The sequence below is a fragment of the Nipponia nippon genome, unplaced genomic scaffold (assembly GCF_047370975.1).
Source record: "Nipponia nippon isolate SJK-2023a ecotype South Korea unplaced genomic scaffold, ASM4737097v1 scaffold_14, whole genome shotgun sequence".
Lineage (NCBI taxonomy): Eukaryota > Metazoa > Chordata > Aves > Pelecaniformes > Threskiornithidae > Nipponia > Nipponia nippon.
The window spans coordinates 2,076,154-2,092,843 of NW_028262330.1; the positions used below are offsets into that span (position 1 = coordinate 2,076,154).

General features: G+C 47.5%; 1 protein-coding gene and 1 long non-coding RNA gene across 12 annotated transcripts in view; one reads left to right on the forward strand and one right to left on the reverse strand.

Moving 5' to 3' along the window:
- The window catches only part of TMEM94 (transmembrane protein 94), a 45,739-nt gene that overhangs the window by 5,371 nt on the left and 23,678 nt on the right, over window positions 1-16,690 (reverse strand). For 10 of the 11 annotated variants that reach the window (XR_015703234.1, XM_087750854.1, XM_087750852.1 and 7 more), the window contains 18 exons: window positions 16,271-16,435; window positions 15,814-16,020; window positions 15,332-15,647; window positions 14,414-14,587; window positions 11,059-11,161; window positions 9,589-9,806; window positions 8,177-8,358; window positions 7,838-7,976; window positions 7,103-7,218; window positions 6,417-6,516; window positions 4,866-4,974; window positions 4,134-4,323; window positions 3,502-3,579; window positions 3,012-3,097; window positions 2,365-2,446; window positions 1,889-2,043; window positions 1,465-1,559; window positions 247-340 (listed from right to left, as the gene is read on the reverse strand). Coding sequence is in view for 10 of the 11 variants with exons in the window: in XM_087750854.1 (XP_087606980.1) it covers window positions 247-340; window positions 1,465-1,559; window positions 1,889-2,043; window positions 2,365-2,446; window positions 3,012-3,097; window positions 3,502-3,579; window positions 4,134-4,323; window positions 4,866-4,974; window positions 6,417-6,516; window positions 7,103-7,218; window positions 7,838-7,976; window positions 8,177-8,358; window positions 9,589-9,806; window positions 11,059-11,161; window positions 14,414-14,587; window positions 15,332-15,647; window positions 15,814-16,020; window positions 16,271-16,435 (2,609 nt within the window). In the remaining variant the exon portion in view is untranslated. Of the gene's footprint in view, window positions 1-246; window positions 341-1,464; window positions 1,560-1,888; window positions 2,044-2,364; window positions 2,447-3,011; window positions 3,176-3,501; window positions 3,580-4,133; window positions 4,324-4,865; window positions 4,975-6,416; window positions 6,517-7,102; window positions 7,219-7,837; window positions 7,977-8,176; window positions 8,359-9,588; window positions 9,807-11,058; window positions 11,162-14,413; window positions 14,588-15,331; window positions 15,648-15,813; window positions 16,021-16,270; window positions 16,436-16,690 lie in introns of those variants that run through there. The other variant, XM_087750860.1, reaches the window with a different exon arrangement.
- On the forward strand, window positions 1,123-7,090 carry LOC148056393 (uncharacterized). Its single transcript, XR_015703236.1, has 3 exons — window positions 1,123-1,232; window positions 2,373-2,456; window positions 6,478-7,090. It is a non-coding gene; the product is annotated as an uncharacterized LOC148056393 (long non-coding RNA).

Below are 16,690 nucleotides of genomic sequence, written 5' to 3' on the forward strand. Positions count from 1 at the left end.
GATCATAAACAGACACAGCAAATCTCAGCAGAGCTAACAAGCTTCCCAGGATCTGCAGATCAGGGTTCAGGCCCAGATGTAACACTCCCGAGTTGACAACAGAGACCCTTCACCAATTCAGCAGTGGAGAACGATTGCCACGTACTATCATTTTCCTCAGCACCAGCAAACTGGTGCTGGAGCAGGTCTAGAGCCCTCCTGCCTCCAGCATTCTGGAGTGCCTCAATGGGGCCTGGCGATACTCACACAGCAGCCACAGTGAGCGTCCACCACCGGTTGGAGAGAGGGCTCTTCTTCCACAACGGCTTGGTGCGATGGACATGGGTGATGGATATGAACACTACAGGGACAGACAGAAGAGGGAGTTATTTAGCATCACACACAGATACAACACTTTACAATATACATCGACAGCTATTACTCCAAAGGGATATGGGGTTTATGTCCCTGAAACCAACCAATTCAAGGTCCTTTCCAAGTCCCCAGATATGCGGGGGCGGGGGGGGGGCGTGCAGCAGTAGCAGTGCACAGGATGACTCACTGCAGGGATGCCAAGGCTGGTTTGCAGCCTGGCATGCTAAAGCAGATCAGGCAAAGGACCAGAACTAGGGAACAGGGCAGGGGGTGCCCTTGTCCCTGGGTCACTGCAGGCCTGCACCAGTGGAAAGCTCCAGCCCAGAGAAAGATATTCAGCCAGAGACCCAGAGCTGTCTGCACAGGACAAAGTATTTGCTCAGCTTTTGCTTGGGCTCTTCAAAACAGCATTTCCCACCTGCCAGGCAGAGCATCCCTGCCTAGCCTCAGTGATCTGAGGGACATAAAACAGTAATGCATGCTACCTCTCTCCAAAGCAGGGCTGCCTCTCAAATCAGGAAGCGTTTCTGTTGGCCTGGACACCCCGCACATCTCACATGCAATGCTCTGCCTGGCACCAAGGCACAGCACTACGTGACATGGTGGAAAGGGAGCAGAGACCCTTTAAGGGCATCCGAGAGCAGCTGGACCTACTCTGCCAGGCAATCATGTGCAGGTGATGAGGGTCAGCCAGGGGCTGGCTCCCCACCCCTCCAGAGGGTTTAAAAAGGCTTCCAGCTGTTTGGGGGAAGGAAGTGGGGTGCTTCACAAAATGGCAGCAGGCATATAAGGACTTCTGAGGCAGGAGATATTTTTGGAGAGCTGCAGAATGCTGCTGGCTGATTTGCAAGACATCAAAGAGGGATGCTGTTCTTCTGGTGAGTGGAAAAGAATCAGCACTTCACCAGACTGGTAGGAGGCAGAATCAGCAGAGAAGGTGCCATCTTTAATCTGTTAGGGCAATGTTTAGTAAGACAAGGAGCTTTATGCCTGTGCTGAGAGACTACTGCAGTGTCTGCTTCTACCAAGGAGTTTGTGCTCTGGCATAGGGGGCAAAGGATGCAAGTTTTGCCCCAGAGTGTGGAAGGGGGTCTAGGAACAGGGACTTACCCGTGTGTAACACAATCAGGCCAGCTGTGAGCTTCTGGGCTACAAGAAGAGCATTGGAAAATGTCCCAAACCAGTCAGGAGCATCACGAGCGTTGCTAGTAAATGAGAGGACACAGGAAAGAAGTCAACAGTGAGGATTTACTGTCTGACCTGTTCCCACCAGGGCCATGTCCTCCTCTGATAGCTGGGAGAACTAAGTGTGAGCTTGGAGTCAGGCTGTCCTAGTACCAGGAGGCAACAGTGAGCCAGTGCCCTAAAGATGCAGTTGTCAAGGCTCTAGGGAGAGCACCCAGCCCTCTGTATAGCCCTTGTAGCTGGCTCAAGCCTGAAGCTTGTTAGAGAGGAATCAGTCCCGCCTGGAAAGGGCAAGAGCAATGGGCCCTGCAGGGTGAGGGGGGGGGGTGTGCCAGGCTCAGTTCCTCACCTGTGCAGCATGATGGAGGAGCAGGCTGTGAGATTGAGGCTGGTAGTGTTCACCTCTTTGCAGGACTCATGCAGTGTGAACCCGAAGCAGATGAGGCAGGAGCAGACAGTCAGGCTGAATTTCAGCAGGAAGCAGAACAGGAAGTAATGCTGAGTCTGTGAATAAGGGAGAGGCAGGAGGATGACACGGGCATGTCACTGGCCCAACCTCCCCAGCACAAACCATCAGGGAATCAGTGGCTGCAAAAGACAAGCTGTAGTACAGATGAGATGCTGCACTGTGGATCTGCCCTGTGGGCATGCTGGCACTAAGGGATTCCCTTCCTGTCCATGCCAGGCTTTTAGATAGCATGGCTCATGCCATGGACCAATTTACTAAGGGAGCTGGGAAGGCACAGGGCCTCAGCTAGGCATCAACACTGGGACAAAGTAGAAGAGAAAAATGTGTGAAAAAATTTAATCTGATGGGCCGCTTACCTTCTTAGGAATGGAAGTCAAGTTTTTTCCTGTTGCCATGGTCATGATGGAGCTGTGGGGAGGCTTGCCCAGGAGTGAGATGCTGGAGAAAGGTAAGTTAGTCTCTCGGTAACAAGTTCAGGCACCAGAGCTACTGCTTTTTTGTCTGTGTCTAACATTTGAACCCAAATAACCTCCTCGGGCTGCTTGGAGTATTGGCACTTATCTGGCCACTGCCTTAAGCATATGCTGTAAAAGGTGTCATTCATGGCAGGTGCAAACAGGGAGAGAGGTGACCTCCAAATGTGTGATGGGGAAAACCCACCCATGGTACCTTGGCCTCTGCCCGACACCCTAGGCTCTCCATCACACTCCAGCCAGTGCAACAGTATCAGGATTAGAAGGTGATTTTCAGCTGGAGTTTCAAGCCACAAGATAATAGCAGCTCTCAGACAGCAGGCAGGGCTGAGACAGCAGTACACAAATGCTCCTATCTGTGTTTCCAAGCACCTTGTCAAAGCAGGTGCTTGGAATAATCCTTGCAGCCTTCTTAGCATGCTGTGGGTGATGTCAGCTTTCTTTTAACATGGACACAGTGAGGCTAGGGGACTGGTCTGTGCATCCTGTGGGTGGGAGGCAGGAGATTCCACCCTGTCTGATAGACTCACCTGAGCAGCGGGTAGCAGAAACAGGAGAGCCACACGATGTCCGTGGTACTGAGGATGGGGGGCAGCTGCACCAGGCAGGAGAGGAACTGGACAGGAACAATCCGGAGTGAAGAGTGTGAGCAGTGCTAGGACAGTCTTGTTACCCAAGATGCCACCATCCTCCCCTAAAATGCCGGGATGAGCTGGTAATGAGGCTACCACTGCACAGCCTCGCCCCATGTTCTGTGCTCGTGGGGCAGGTGCTCCAGGGGATGCTTTTCTCCAGGGAAAAAGGGGTTGGAAAGAAACCTCTGTAGGAGTCTCAGGGAGAAGGGGCAATGTAGGCAGAGATCACATAGTCTCTATCTGTAACTTCCCCAAACATGCTGTGTAAATCTGACTGAAGGCCACCTTCCTCTCTCGCAAGGCTGCCCCACTGCAGCCACCCACATCCATGCTAGCGCTCCTGTCCTCTGAGCTAAATGCTGTCCCTAGCCAGGCCAGGACTCACCTGAATGACAACCAAGGTCAGCTGGCACTGCAGCAGGAAGAGGAAACACTTGCGGATCCCATACGTTGCATGCCTGGCCTGGAAGGAAGCACAAGCCCTCAGAGCCCTCACTGTGATGGGAGCAGTTATCAGCCAAGAGCAATTATTGGCAGGCAGGGGCAGAACATGTGGCCTGCAGAGGAAGTGGGAGGGGAGAGGATCTGGACATATTGTAAGCAAAAGGGGAAGGTCTCCTGCCTAGATGTAGAGGTTGTGAAGGAAAGGCAGAATTTAGCCAAGAGGTAAGTTCGTCTAAACCTCCTGGCTTTTCTGGGGTAACATTTTGCCCTAGCACTGCCTTGTTCTCTGGCTAGGGGTCTCTGCAACTTTATACTTATCCAGTTGAACGGTACTCGTGTTCTGTTGCCAGAAGGCACCATTCCCAAACCATCCCCTACACCTTGGACCAGTAGGGCCAGGCAGGAAAACTATCTCTGAGCTTCCTGAACAAAGGACAGGAGACACAAGCAAAGCCAACGCTGGCAGCTTACTGTGGGCATCTCAACATGAATGCTCACATCAGCTCCTAGCTTTGCTCTTCGTGAGCTGCCCGCAGAGGGGTGAGTACTAGAGAGGGGATAGGCCTGGCTTACCTGCTCTATAAGCCTGATGATGCTGGTACTCTCTTCTTGGCGGAAGGACATGGAGCAAGGCAGGCTGTTGAGTTGCCCTGAGAGCTGCAGTGGGGTGAGCTCATCAGAGATGTGAGTCATGGTGGTGCTGGTGGCATAGCCAAAAGTCTCCCAGGAGCAGCGAGATGGGTAGAGAGGGTCCAGTGCTATACTGCAAGGACAACACAGGAGCATTAGGGAAAGTCCTCATCCCAGAGGAGAAACTACATTTCACTGCAGTTCAGCTTGTAAAGTCATGCTGTGCTGCCTCTATCTACCTCACTGGCAGAGAAGTCCTGAGCTGCGACATGAATTTAGGATCAGTCTCCCTAGACTTTCAGTTGTTCCCAGAGAAATAATAAACGTATTTGGGTTTGTGGCTCAAGGTCAAGAAACTGGTTGATCCAGAGGGGCATTTCCGCTCTTTCACCCAACGAGAAGTGTCTGTAATGCCAGTTGGTGCACAATAGTTCAGCATGCAAGAGTAAGAGCTTCCTTTCAAAGATGGAGAGAAAGATCTCTGTGTCAAGGGAGCTAGGTAATCATCCCATCCAATACCACCCAAATGTCCCTTATGGAAACAAATGCAGCTAATAATGGACAGAGCACTTGTGAGCATCACCCTGCACCATCCACAGGTCTGGTGTGCCCCATGGCTGGGCGTTTGCTAAGCTCAAGGCAAAGGCAGCTGGAGGAGTCTGGATCCTGCCCCACCTGATATCACTTTGCAGGAAGAGGCAGCTGTTCCGCAGGTTGGCAGAGCTTCCCAGACAGCAAGTCACCTCCCCATACTCCTGCATGATCTTGATCATCTCGCACATGGCTGCAAAGGGACAGAAGGAGAAACACAGCGTGTTACCTCATTATGCACACAAAGATGCGGTGTTTCACACACCCTTTCCAGTCTGGATAACAAGCAGTCAGATCTCTTAAAATTACCCCAACTGATATTTATCAGCCTTGTATAGTGAGGTCCAAAGTCAAAGTACACAATTAAATAGCTAACTAACTGCAGTCCAAGTGCCCCTGCAGGAACTGAGCTACGATTCACGGAACTGTGACCCAGAGATTTGCATCTCTAGCACATCTCTTTCGGATCAGAGCTGTAGGTATAGCATGGGTATATAATACAGATGGCTTCAGCACCAAATGATCTTGTTAGAAAACAGTAGAAATTAAATAACCCAAAATAAATATACAATTTTAAATTTTGTTCAGCAGCACATCTCTACTGTTCAAAGTCTAAAGGAACAGAGGGAATACAACAAGCCACTCCAAAAGCAGTGCCACCCTTACCCCTACTCAGAGCCAGCCCCTGTTCCTGCACTCCCACCACTACCTCTGGCCTTTCTCAATCTTTTTATCAATATCCTCCCGGGGCCTCTAAATCAAAGCTGGTGTTTGATCCCATTTTTTTTCTGTAGCTCTGTGTACAGTGCTCTGTGTGTCTATGAATTTTCTAGAATGCTTCAGGCAAAAAAACCCTCAAACCCACCCTCTGCAGACTCCTGTGTAAACAACTTATCTACGTGACTGGTGCACCCAGATCCGCAGCACAGCAAGGGGTTAGATGAAGTGGGGAACTGCCACTTCTGTCAAAAAGAGAGAGGAAATCTAGTGGGCACTGAATGCCTAGGCAGACTGGGCTGTAACTGATTCTCAGTGGCACTGTAAACTGCCCAGAGGTACCTAAAATGCCAAATTATAATGATGCTTAGCACTTTTACTGTAGACTGGATAGGTATGAGCACTCAGCCCCTTAAACAAAATAGTATCTCTCAGAGAGATAAAGAAATTTTGTCCTTTCTGGTCTCTGCAATCAAAAACTCTGCAAAGCAGCAGAAGGTGTTAACAGCAACTGCTAGAGGAAAACACTTCTGGGAAGTGATTTCCAAGTTATATAAGGCAGCGAGGGTTGCAAGCAGAGATCAAAGTCTCCTAGCACGCCGACAATGCTATTTAATAAAAAAAAAAAAAGGCAGAAGCATTCTGGATGTTTGCTTTTGTGTTTCTTACAGATGCAAATTGAAAGGAGTGGTTCTTAACCTAATTCTGCAGCTAGGGAACAGTTGTATTAAAACAAAGTTAACACCTGGGTTCCCACAGGTAGCAATAGAGGGTCATTAATATCAAAATGCCCTTCTAGATTTCCGGGCTGTATCCCCTTCCCTTCATCCATGTCCATGCCCAGATGAGCAAGAGCAATTGGATGGGGAAGGTATTCAGGAGCAGCAGGAGGACAGACCCAGGCGCTCTGCCACTTACTCTCCGGGGTGCAGTCTGTGAAGAGGGGCACCAGCAAAGGCACATTGTCTATGTTCTGCAGGTGAGGTCTCACCTGGTGGATCCCCCGTGGGAGTTTGGCCTGAAAAAGAGGAAGAAGAGACTAAGCAGGGGAGCGTGTGTGTGAGGGAGAGACATTTCAGAGGGAACTGCTGAAATGAGAATCGTGATTCCCAGAATTATGCAGCTTCAAGACCAGATACAAACTGATGTCCCTGCAGGCAGAAGCTGGCTTTCCCAAGCCCCTATAAAAAGTCTTCTCCTGTCCTGCACTCTGACTACTGGGCAGCCCCAGCCGTGGCTCACAGCTGGAGGAGAGACCAAGTTTCTTCTGTCTGCATGGAATGTGGGGCCGCTCCCGCTCCCTGCCCAGCACATGGGAAGGGGACCCAGACAGACTAAGATGCGGCTCTCAAGCCTACCCCATGTGTTGTCATCTCCATTCCTGAACTCCAAAGAAAAGACCTGTTCAGCAAAAGTGATTAACTGAGAGAATCCCAAACTTCCCAGCCTCTAGATACCAAGCTGGAAGAGGGTGGTGGAAATCAGGAATCCCAATGCAAACCAGTCCATCAATCTGCTTCAAAGAGGAATTCCCTCTGGGAGTAATGAGGTGATACTGCTGACCATGACAAAAGCACAAGGTGCGCAGGGAAAGGGGGCCTCACCCTGTTACAGTCCTCCAGGAAGCTGGGGATATCGCTGTCTGTTGGCTGAAAGCTGATGAGATCCGAGTGCCCTTCCTCTTCCATCAGCAGAAGCCCCTCCACATCATCTCGAGAAACTGGAGCAGAGAAAAGCAGCATAAACAATAAGCACAAACCTGCCTCTGCCACCCACATGGTATATTCACGTGGCACTGCAGAAGCCAGGAAACGTGAGGCCTGATTTTCTAGATTAGCAACACTTAGATCCCACTCAGTCATCTAAAATGCAGTATTTTTAGATGAGTAATCTGCTCAGAGGTAGATATGTGAGCCCAGTCTCTGCTCTTTTGAGACATGACAGTTTATCTGTTCTGCTCTCTTTCTTCTTCTAGGGGAAGAAAAGAGTAAAGAAATCCCACCTGAAGTAAGAAAAAAGGGTAATGCACAGGCAAGGGACCCTCAGTGGCTTGAGCAGGGCTCCAGCGAGAACCAAAAGCACTAATGAGTAGTTGTAAAATCACGGCAGCTGGTGCACAGAAGGATGTTTATTTCCAACAACTGCAGTACTGACTGGGTGGAAAGGCTATAAATGTAAGGTGCTCTCGCTCACACACACACCTCAGGCCCATCCAGTTTTGTGCTCAAAGCTCTGAAGGATCAGGTATCTGGTGAGGACACAGGAACCTATGAATGGGTTTAAAAGAACCATCCAGGAAACATGTGGCATTCGAACTGGCTTAGGCGCAGTTCTCTCACCCTGATGTAGGTCATCGTGCAGAGAGCCAGCGTGGCTGGGGCTAGAGGGAGGGATCTCTGAGCCAGGCACATCACCATTTGGCGTTAAAGATATGTGGCAATTCCAGCCGGTCTCAAGACCCATCTTCTCAGCAAACACCTGTAGGTGAGCAGACAAAAGATTTTAGCGTAGCTGTCCAGGCCGGAGTATTGCAGACCAATGCCATATTGGAGTGTAGGTACCTTCTGGACCCATTAGCTAGCTGAATCAGATTAACCTTAGATTGCACTGGAGCTAAACTGGCCAGTCAGACAACCAGGGGACATGCAAGTTCAAGGGGTTCAGCAAAGACAGCTTACCTTGCTTTTGAGCTCATCTTCCAGGGAGAAGTAGACAAAACGAATGCAGGCATTGACCAATCCATCAATGAGGCGGACAATGTCAAGACGGGCCTGATACTGAGATGAGACCATTCCCATGAAGATCTGTCCGCTCAGAGCCTGGATACAGTCTTCCTTCTCCATCACTTCCCCAATCCCTTCTTCAGGCATGCAAACAACACGCAATCACATTGAGACACAAGGGGCCACATGTGCATCAGACAACAGCACACATGGCGGGAGAGGCCACCAAGATAACGCCCAAGGACACAGTACACAGAAACGTGCAGATACACACACACATACAGGAGCAAAGATGAAGAGACATCCATTTGTCCCAGCGTACCCCATCACAGAAGCGGGTTCAGGACATCCCCACGTATGCGACCAAGAATACAAGCATGAAACAGTGAGCATGGAAAGGAAAAAGACAAAACAGAAGACAGGGATCAGTCACAAGGAACTGGGGCAGAAAGGTAAAGGATATATGCTGCATAATGTTCACATGTGCGTTTTAAACACATCATACTGTGCTTAAACAACAAGGCGAGTCTGGCTGAGGCAGAGCGGCATCAGAGTATGAGGGGCTGATGCAAAGGAACTGGATCCTGTTCCTTCCAGTGACATTGCAGATGCTCCCAAAGAGCTTGCAAAGGCTCTTTGACAGGGCTCCTTCACCATCAGCAGATCAGCCTCTGGTGAACGGGAGCTGCAGCAGCATGAGGAACAAAATAATAGAACACTTCACACAATTACAAAGCTTGCCACAGGTGGGACTGAAAAGTGTTTTGAAAACACTCAGTCACAACTGCCTCCCAGCTCTCAGAAACCCTACTATTCACATTTTACAGAATGGGAGACCAAGGCAGAAAGAGATTAAGACTGGTTTTCTAAAAGAGCCTCCTGGAGGCTATGTATTAGTATGTGCTTATTTCTCAGTTTCCGTTGCTGTTCTGGAGGAGACGTACAATTCACTTAGTGGGAATCAGTTCCTTCAGCACAGCAACAAAATCCATCAAAGGAGAATAGTTGCATACCACCATACATTTAATTCCTTTGAAAAACCCAACATACGCGATTTCCATAAAATTAGACAAATAGCAAACCAAGTATCGAAATACCCAGAAGTCTTGACTCTCAGCTGCCTGCTTTAAGAAACAGACTTCCCACAAGCAGAATTTCTCTGCAAGCTTCAATAACTTAACCAGAAACATACCTACCAGCTGCTACATCATTACTTCCTCTGGAAATGCATCTACTTCAGAAACCCTTAGTTCTCAATTTCCATCTGCTACTCTGAATAACAATGTTCTTACAGCTCTAGACTGATCAGAAAGAAAGCACCTGGCCCAGCAGCAGACCTTGTCACAGACAGCACAGAAGACACATACCATCTGAGCTCCAGCTATTCCTCCGACTGCTCTGTTTGATGGGGGTCGTCCCAGGGAGATCACAGCACGTGAAGATAGCGCTCTGCCCAGGGACCTGCACCAGTTCTATGCACTTGCCGTTGAGCTGAGAGGACAAGGCACAATGCATTGGCTTATATGCGAAGGCAGAACAGTATCCTGAGAGGCAGGCTCGCTGGTAGAAATCTAAGACCTTCTTCCTATGTGGAAGAGACAAAAAACAGACAAAGTCAGCAGAAATGTGCCACGTTTCTGAGAATGCACACTGTAGTTCAATGTAGAAATCACCAGTTGGGTATTCGGAAAAACATATTCCATGAGGAGTGGTCAGAGTCTGAAAAAGCCTTTCCTTACTGTTTCTGCATTCTCTAAGCTGCAGGCGCTACAGGGCAACAAAACCCACATATTCCAACAGGGGCAGTGGTGAATGTTTCTGTTTGCTTGTCAGACAGATTGACGAGTATGAAGACAGTACTCTTTGAATACACTTATTAATATAATATGCTCTGTATGGCTGCCAGATGACTCCAAGGAAGTTCACTGCATGACAGCAGAAGCTTAATTCATCAGAGAGAATTTATCTGTAGGGAGATAAACACCAAGGAAGGAACTGACAACTCTGACAACAGTATCTGTGGCAGAGATAGTTAGAGTAACAGACTTTTCTCCTATCTCCTTTCAGAGTTTGGGTCCCAGGAACTGTATGTGAAGTCTCCGTTTAGTCAAAATTCAGTCACTGGAATAGCGTAAAGTTCCTTCTCTATGTTGAACTCAAAAAGGTTACAAATTAGACTATACGTGGGATTTTTCTTTGGCTTTTAAGATGATAAATATTCCAAAAAGGACCAGTGGGAGTTTTCTTACACCTGAGGATAAACAGACTTATAAGAACAATGTGCTGCTGTTCAATGAACCTAAACATTACTGGTCTGCTCTGCTAACAGGAACAGAAATTTAGCCTATAGATTGAAATGCAACAGCCGCTGTCAGATATTGCAGCAGGACTAGCAGGGTGTGATGCATTGTGGCGAACCGCTTTGAAGCTGGTAACAGCAGGTAGAATCGATCACTTTGCATTTTGTGTAAGACAAGGCATTTGTCTTGAACAACAGAAAAAATTCTCTGCCACCAGCATATGACCCGATTATAATTCACGGTCCTGCGACATAGTACAGTCAGAGTCCACTTACAGGAGGCTAATATGTCAACAGATACAGTAAGAAGTGGCCTAGTCTTAGAGTCCAACCTATTGCTTGTTGCTACCTAATCTCTTACACTGCTGTAATTATAACAATTAATTATAAGCAGAGACGGCTCATGTTCATAACCTACTTGAAACTTCTATTAAATAGCTTATAAGCATCGGTAAAGGGAATTTTAACAAAGAATGACCAGGTTCCTTCTGCAGTTTATCTGCAGCTCCTGAATGCACCAAATGACAAAGCTGCCCACCTGTCAGAGCCAGAGAGGGGGTAGATATCGGTACCGTCCCAAAAGTCTGTGCAGGCCTCGAGGATGATGTCTGCTGTCCCATGAGAAAACATCTGCTCAGTGCCTGGAGTGTAGGAGAACAATGAGTCAGCATCACACAGCAGGCTCCCTTGCTCCCAGGAAAGGGAGATCATACCAACTGCTCCCTTATTTGTTAGAAGCAAGTGTTCCTGCAAACTGATGCGCTCCAGATATCCCCTTTCCTCTGTTGAAAGTCTTCAGTCTCCATCGAGAAATTATTCAAGACTGGCTGACATGTATTCAGCTGCTATTTGTCTTGTGAGTTCAAACAAGGCTGTGATAAAATGTGAGCCACGGAGTCAGTTCCTATTCTCCCCTTACACCGTGTAACAATCCAGCTCCTACAGAAGGTGGGATAATATCTTGCTCCTGTATCCAACAGAGCAAGAAAAGGTATTCCTGTCTGCCTCTGCTGATGAGAGTACAAGCACCAGTGATGAGCCTATGGGGATCAAAGTCTGCCTACACTGGAAAGTGCATTCAATTTTAGGCCAGGAGTGGATCTAAAGGGTAAAAGCTATTCTTGAATACCTTCCATTCAAGTAGCAGAAGATAATTTAACAGCGTGACCCATTAGACAGCAGCCTGTTTCACAAAGGGTCCTGAAAACATGTTAAATCAGGATGGGTCAAAAGTTCAACTTAACAGACTCTAAAAAAGTAACTCATGTTGTGATCAGGGAAGAACTGAAAATCAATGGACAGCACAGCTTATTCTGTTTTTTTCCCCCCACTCCTTTACTCTTTAATATAGACTTAAAATCTTTCATTCCCTCTTGTCCACAGGGGTGTTAAAAAGTGTTTCCCAAAGGTGCGTGATGTCACTTGTCTGATGCAGGTCCCAGGCACAGGACACAAGTTAAAGGATGTGGGGCTGCCTCCCCCTCCACGCTTCCTGCTCCCTTTCGTTAGCACCGATACATCAACATGGCATGCACGTAGACTTCACTGTCTAGGCTCCCTCCTCCAGCTGCTCTGTGACTTTGCCCCCAACAGCTTCAAAGCTGATCTAATGAAAAAAACATCACTGCCAAGAAAAACGAGCCCAAAGGCTTCTTGCAGGCATTGTTGCTGACTGCAAATGCTCACGCTAGCTGGTGAAATCAAGAGCCAAGAATATCCACTTGCACAAACCAGGCAGGGACCTTCAGGAACACCGGAGGATTTTCCAAAACATAGCAGCTCTCTGCTTTCTGCTATAAATAGTCATCACATGCCAAGTTTATCAGCATAACAAACCTCCGAGACGAATAGGAGCTGTGTGTGAAAGAAGGAGCCTGTTTCAGAGACACAAAGAAGTACTTGTGCAGAGCTCTGCTTAATTTTATTGTATAAACACCTAATCCTTCCCACCTTGCCCCTGTGGTCAGATAGTCCTTGCTAGGAAAGAGGGAACAAGAGATGTTTATTAGTTCATGCAAAACCCATGCCCTGGACACAGAGCAAGCTTGCAGATGACCACAAGCACACACATACCGACGTTCGTGCCTGACAGCAACTGCCATCCATTTCCCATTCAGCATCAGCAGCATCCCACACGACAGTCCTTCTGAGGGGTGCATGGCAGTGACAGCACGCGCTATAAACTGGAAGGAGTTCATTCAGCTGCCATTGCCAGTGAAGTGAGCTCAGCCTCTTCCCTTCCTAAATCGTGAACTTGGAGGCCAGGATTTCTCTGGCACAAGGGAGAAAACTAATGAATAGGAGAGGGCGTATGACTAGCCACTCATGACGGCGGGGACTCGTTAGGAAGAACCAAGCCGCTAGAGCTGAGCCAGGGCAAAAGCAATCTAACAGTGCAGCTATAGCGAGGGAAGACAGAGGTGGTATCAAGCCATTTCACCCTGCTGAAGATGCCGGTGAGCCCCTCATTTCCATGTGGTTACTATGGATTTGGGATGAACACTGCCAGATGGCGAGACACGCATTTCAATGGAATAGCAAGGGAACATACAGATAAGCTACCTCCTATTTCTGCTACAGCTGTAGAATTTATTATGTATCTCCCTTTGACTTCAGCGTGTCATGGGAGTGGGTGGATTCAAAGATTTATTCACAACTAATATATCAAGAGAGGTTAGTTGTCATCATCTGGTCTGACTCTTCTGCATAAACAGAGCCATTCGATTTCACCCAATATTATCTGCATAATCCATTATTTCTAGTTGTACACGTTTTAGAAAGTTTCAAGGGACGAGACTATCACGTACGAGGTGTTCCCATGGTTAACTAACCCCGCTGGCAAAATTCCTCTTAGAATTTACTCTAGACAGCATAATCCAGGTCACACATGTATTCGTCTGAGCTCCAGCCTCTAAACTAAACCGTTTAAAAATGAGGATAAGGAGTTGAAATGAGGCAACATTAAAGGTTTTTCCCTACACCAAGAAACTCGACATCAGAAAAATTCTTGCTCACAAAGGCAAGATAGCAGCAATCAGGACAAACAAAAAAGCTCCTCCCCAGATTAAGATACAAATTTAAGAAGAATTGGGCAAGAGAAGATGGTTTACCTGGTAAATCTCTGGCCAGTATAATAATCATATTTCAGATTCAATATTGAACATATGTCAACTCCAGAGAGCCAAGTTCAGTCAATTTAAGGTATTATGAAGAGACTAAGAGCTCTGAGAGGCAAGCTGTTAAATCTTGCTGAGGTGCTTTAAGACCTCACAGTGCCCAGCTGTACATCGTTTCCATCCTAGCCCATTCCTATTAGGATAGGAAGGAGTAGAAGGCGTGGAGAAGTCAGCATGGCTTCAGGGGTTGTATTCGTGGTCACTATGAGCTTGCACAGGATTTCTGTGATTTCTTATTAGTATGCAATATAGAAAACAGTATGCAATATAATATACTAGACAACTCACTAAGATAATGATTTATGATTTGGGTTATCAGAAGGATGAGCATCACTAGCTAAAACCCAGAGTAATATTCAACCCTGTGCAGTATCAGCTTCACTTCATAATGAAGTCTACTCAAAACCCAGTAAAACCCCCACCTTGCTCTGCAACATCATTTGGTCCCGGAAAACAGGTTTACTATGTGCTATCCAAGATAATTTTTAAAAATTATTTATGATTTTGGAGTGAGCCAGAGCTGGGAAGAATTGCCCCCCTCAGTATGCCACAGCACTGACCACTAAGGTTTGTTGAGCATATCTGTACTGGCCACAGGCAGAACAAGGCTACCACCCCCCAGGGGCTCCAGACTATTCCAGTCTGAGATGTTCTAGGCTCTCTGTGGAAAAGATCCTCCCATGCCAAGTGGATGCCCAAAGAAAGGGGCAGCCTTACTGGTAGTGGTGTCCTTCACAAACAGGTTAATCATGTGGCTCAGGGGTGGTCTCCTCTTGGTGATTGATGAAAGCTTCCCCAGGATTGTTTCCTTAACCATCTCATCACTTGGGAGGCGGTACAAGGCCAAATAGTTCTCCTGCTTGAAAAGATCTTTAGCACCTGGTGTGAAACCTGAAACGTGAACATAAGGAGGAGAAAAATTAGGCTCTAACCAAAGTAAAAGAAAGGTCCTCTCTCCTGCTTCTGTGCCACCCACTTTGCCTGCACTCATTCTGACATCTCCCCAGCAACAGGTAGGTGAGCTGTGCTCACTGTGCACCTACACCAAGATGGCTCAAGATCTATGATGAAAAACATTCAGAAGGACTAGATGTTATTAGTAATTACAGCTTTCATGCTTCCGGTTCACTGAAGGGAGAAACTGTGACATTGAAGGACAGGCACAGAAGTGAGTTCAAGAGCTTCCAGAGTTTAATCCTAGTGTTGCCTCTAACCTCTTACCTCCTCTATGCCTCGGTTTTCCCATCTATAAAACAAACTGAGATACCTCACATCATTTATACCCCAACTTCTGATAAAGCATTACTGTAAAGACAGCACAGCTATCTGTCCATTAGCAGCTCTTCTTTGTCTCCTGATGAGATTGGCAGACTCAAGCCAGAAGAATACCAAGCCTAGCCAGGGCTGGCTGGAAATATCCTCGATGACATTTGTTCCTTTGATAGTGTCTACAATATCAGAACTTGCCAAAAGCAACCTCTTTAAGAGACTCTTTTGGCAACCAAACAACAACAGAGTCAGCTCTATAAATTCCACCTTCTCAGCAACCAGGACTGGGGAAATATTTTTCTTGTGCTCTCTAAGGATTAAATGTCTATTGACAGCTCTGATTTCTCTGTGTCCACTCATCCTTACCTATTAGCCTGGCAAGCTCACAGAGGCCCCAGGGCACGTGGACAGGCAGCACGGCATTGTGAGTCTCCTGGAGGGCAATGTTGCAGAGGTGGTCAGAGAAACGGCACAGACGCTCTGTCACACTGGCATTGCAGAGATTGAGCAGCACGTTCAGGCCCAGAGGCTTGAGGGAATTCAAGTGCATCTGCCAGTTGGAGTCATCAAACTGGATGCAGGAGGGGTTCTGCTGGTCTTGGGAGAGGCTAAGCATCTCAAGGTGGTAGTCACACACAAAGTCTTCAGCCTCGCAAGCCAACACCTCACTGTCACCAACAACCTGGTCCAACAGACAGGAAAATTCTAATTGGCTACAATGAATACAGCTTGCCTAGAATCCCGCAGGGAATTCCCAATTAAATTCCCAAAAGGGGAGACTTTACAGGTTTAAGTCTGTCTTATAGCTCCACAAAAGACTAATTGTGTGCCCCTTCGGTATGTCTTACCTGAGTATGTTCCTCCTCTCCACCATCCGTGTCCTTGCTAAAGCTCACATTGGACCCAGAGGGGTGCTTGCTTCTGCTGTTTGGCTTTCGGTGGCCATGGGCATCAGGAGCCTTTGGAGGGTCACTAGACCAGTTCCTCTCTTGCTCATTGGTCATGTGGACCGCGTCTGCCAGGGGGCCCGAGAGCAAAGCATCTCTTTCATGGGGCTGCAAGAGACCAACAAAATGAACGGTGGTGATTGAGTGGTTGAACATGAGCCACTACTGATTCACATGCTGCTTTAGGACTCCTGCAGAAGAAGATCTCATCCTTGCCACTTCTTTACCTTTTAAGCAAAGAACTATAGCACAGGACCTCTCTACAAGCAAAGGGCCCCCTCTACAATATCACGTTGTGCGTGTCAGTCAAACTATGATTACAGCCAACATACTGCATTATGGATTACATATCCCTCACCTCGTCTTCCATCTCAGGATGGCAGAAGGACCGTGTAGAGAGCTCATCAGTCAGATCTTCATGGCTATCATGAGGTGGTTCCACCTTCCCACTGAAGAACAGAACAGTCTCTGGGCTGGGGTTTGGCCAGGAAAGAATCCCCTGCTTGTCCACACAGCAGAGCACCTAAAACATCCCACAATACCCCCAAGAAAATAAAATCTCAGTGAAAACACGTCTCGGTGTTCATGCATAGTTGTAGATATTGCAAGTTTAATAAACACATGGGAGGACAGACAAGTCTCTCCTTCACCAACCTTCCATCTTAAGAAACCGCACCTAATAATCCTCCAAGAAATCTGAGAATTCCTTGCTCTTGCAGGACTGATTGTTTAACACCAATTTTATCTCAGGATATTGCAAAACTAGGCATGAAGACCA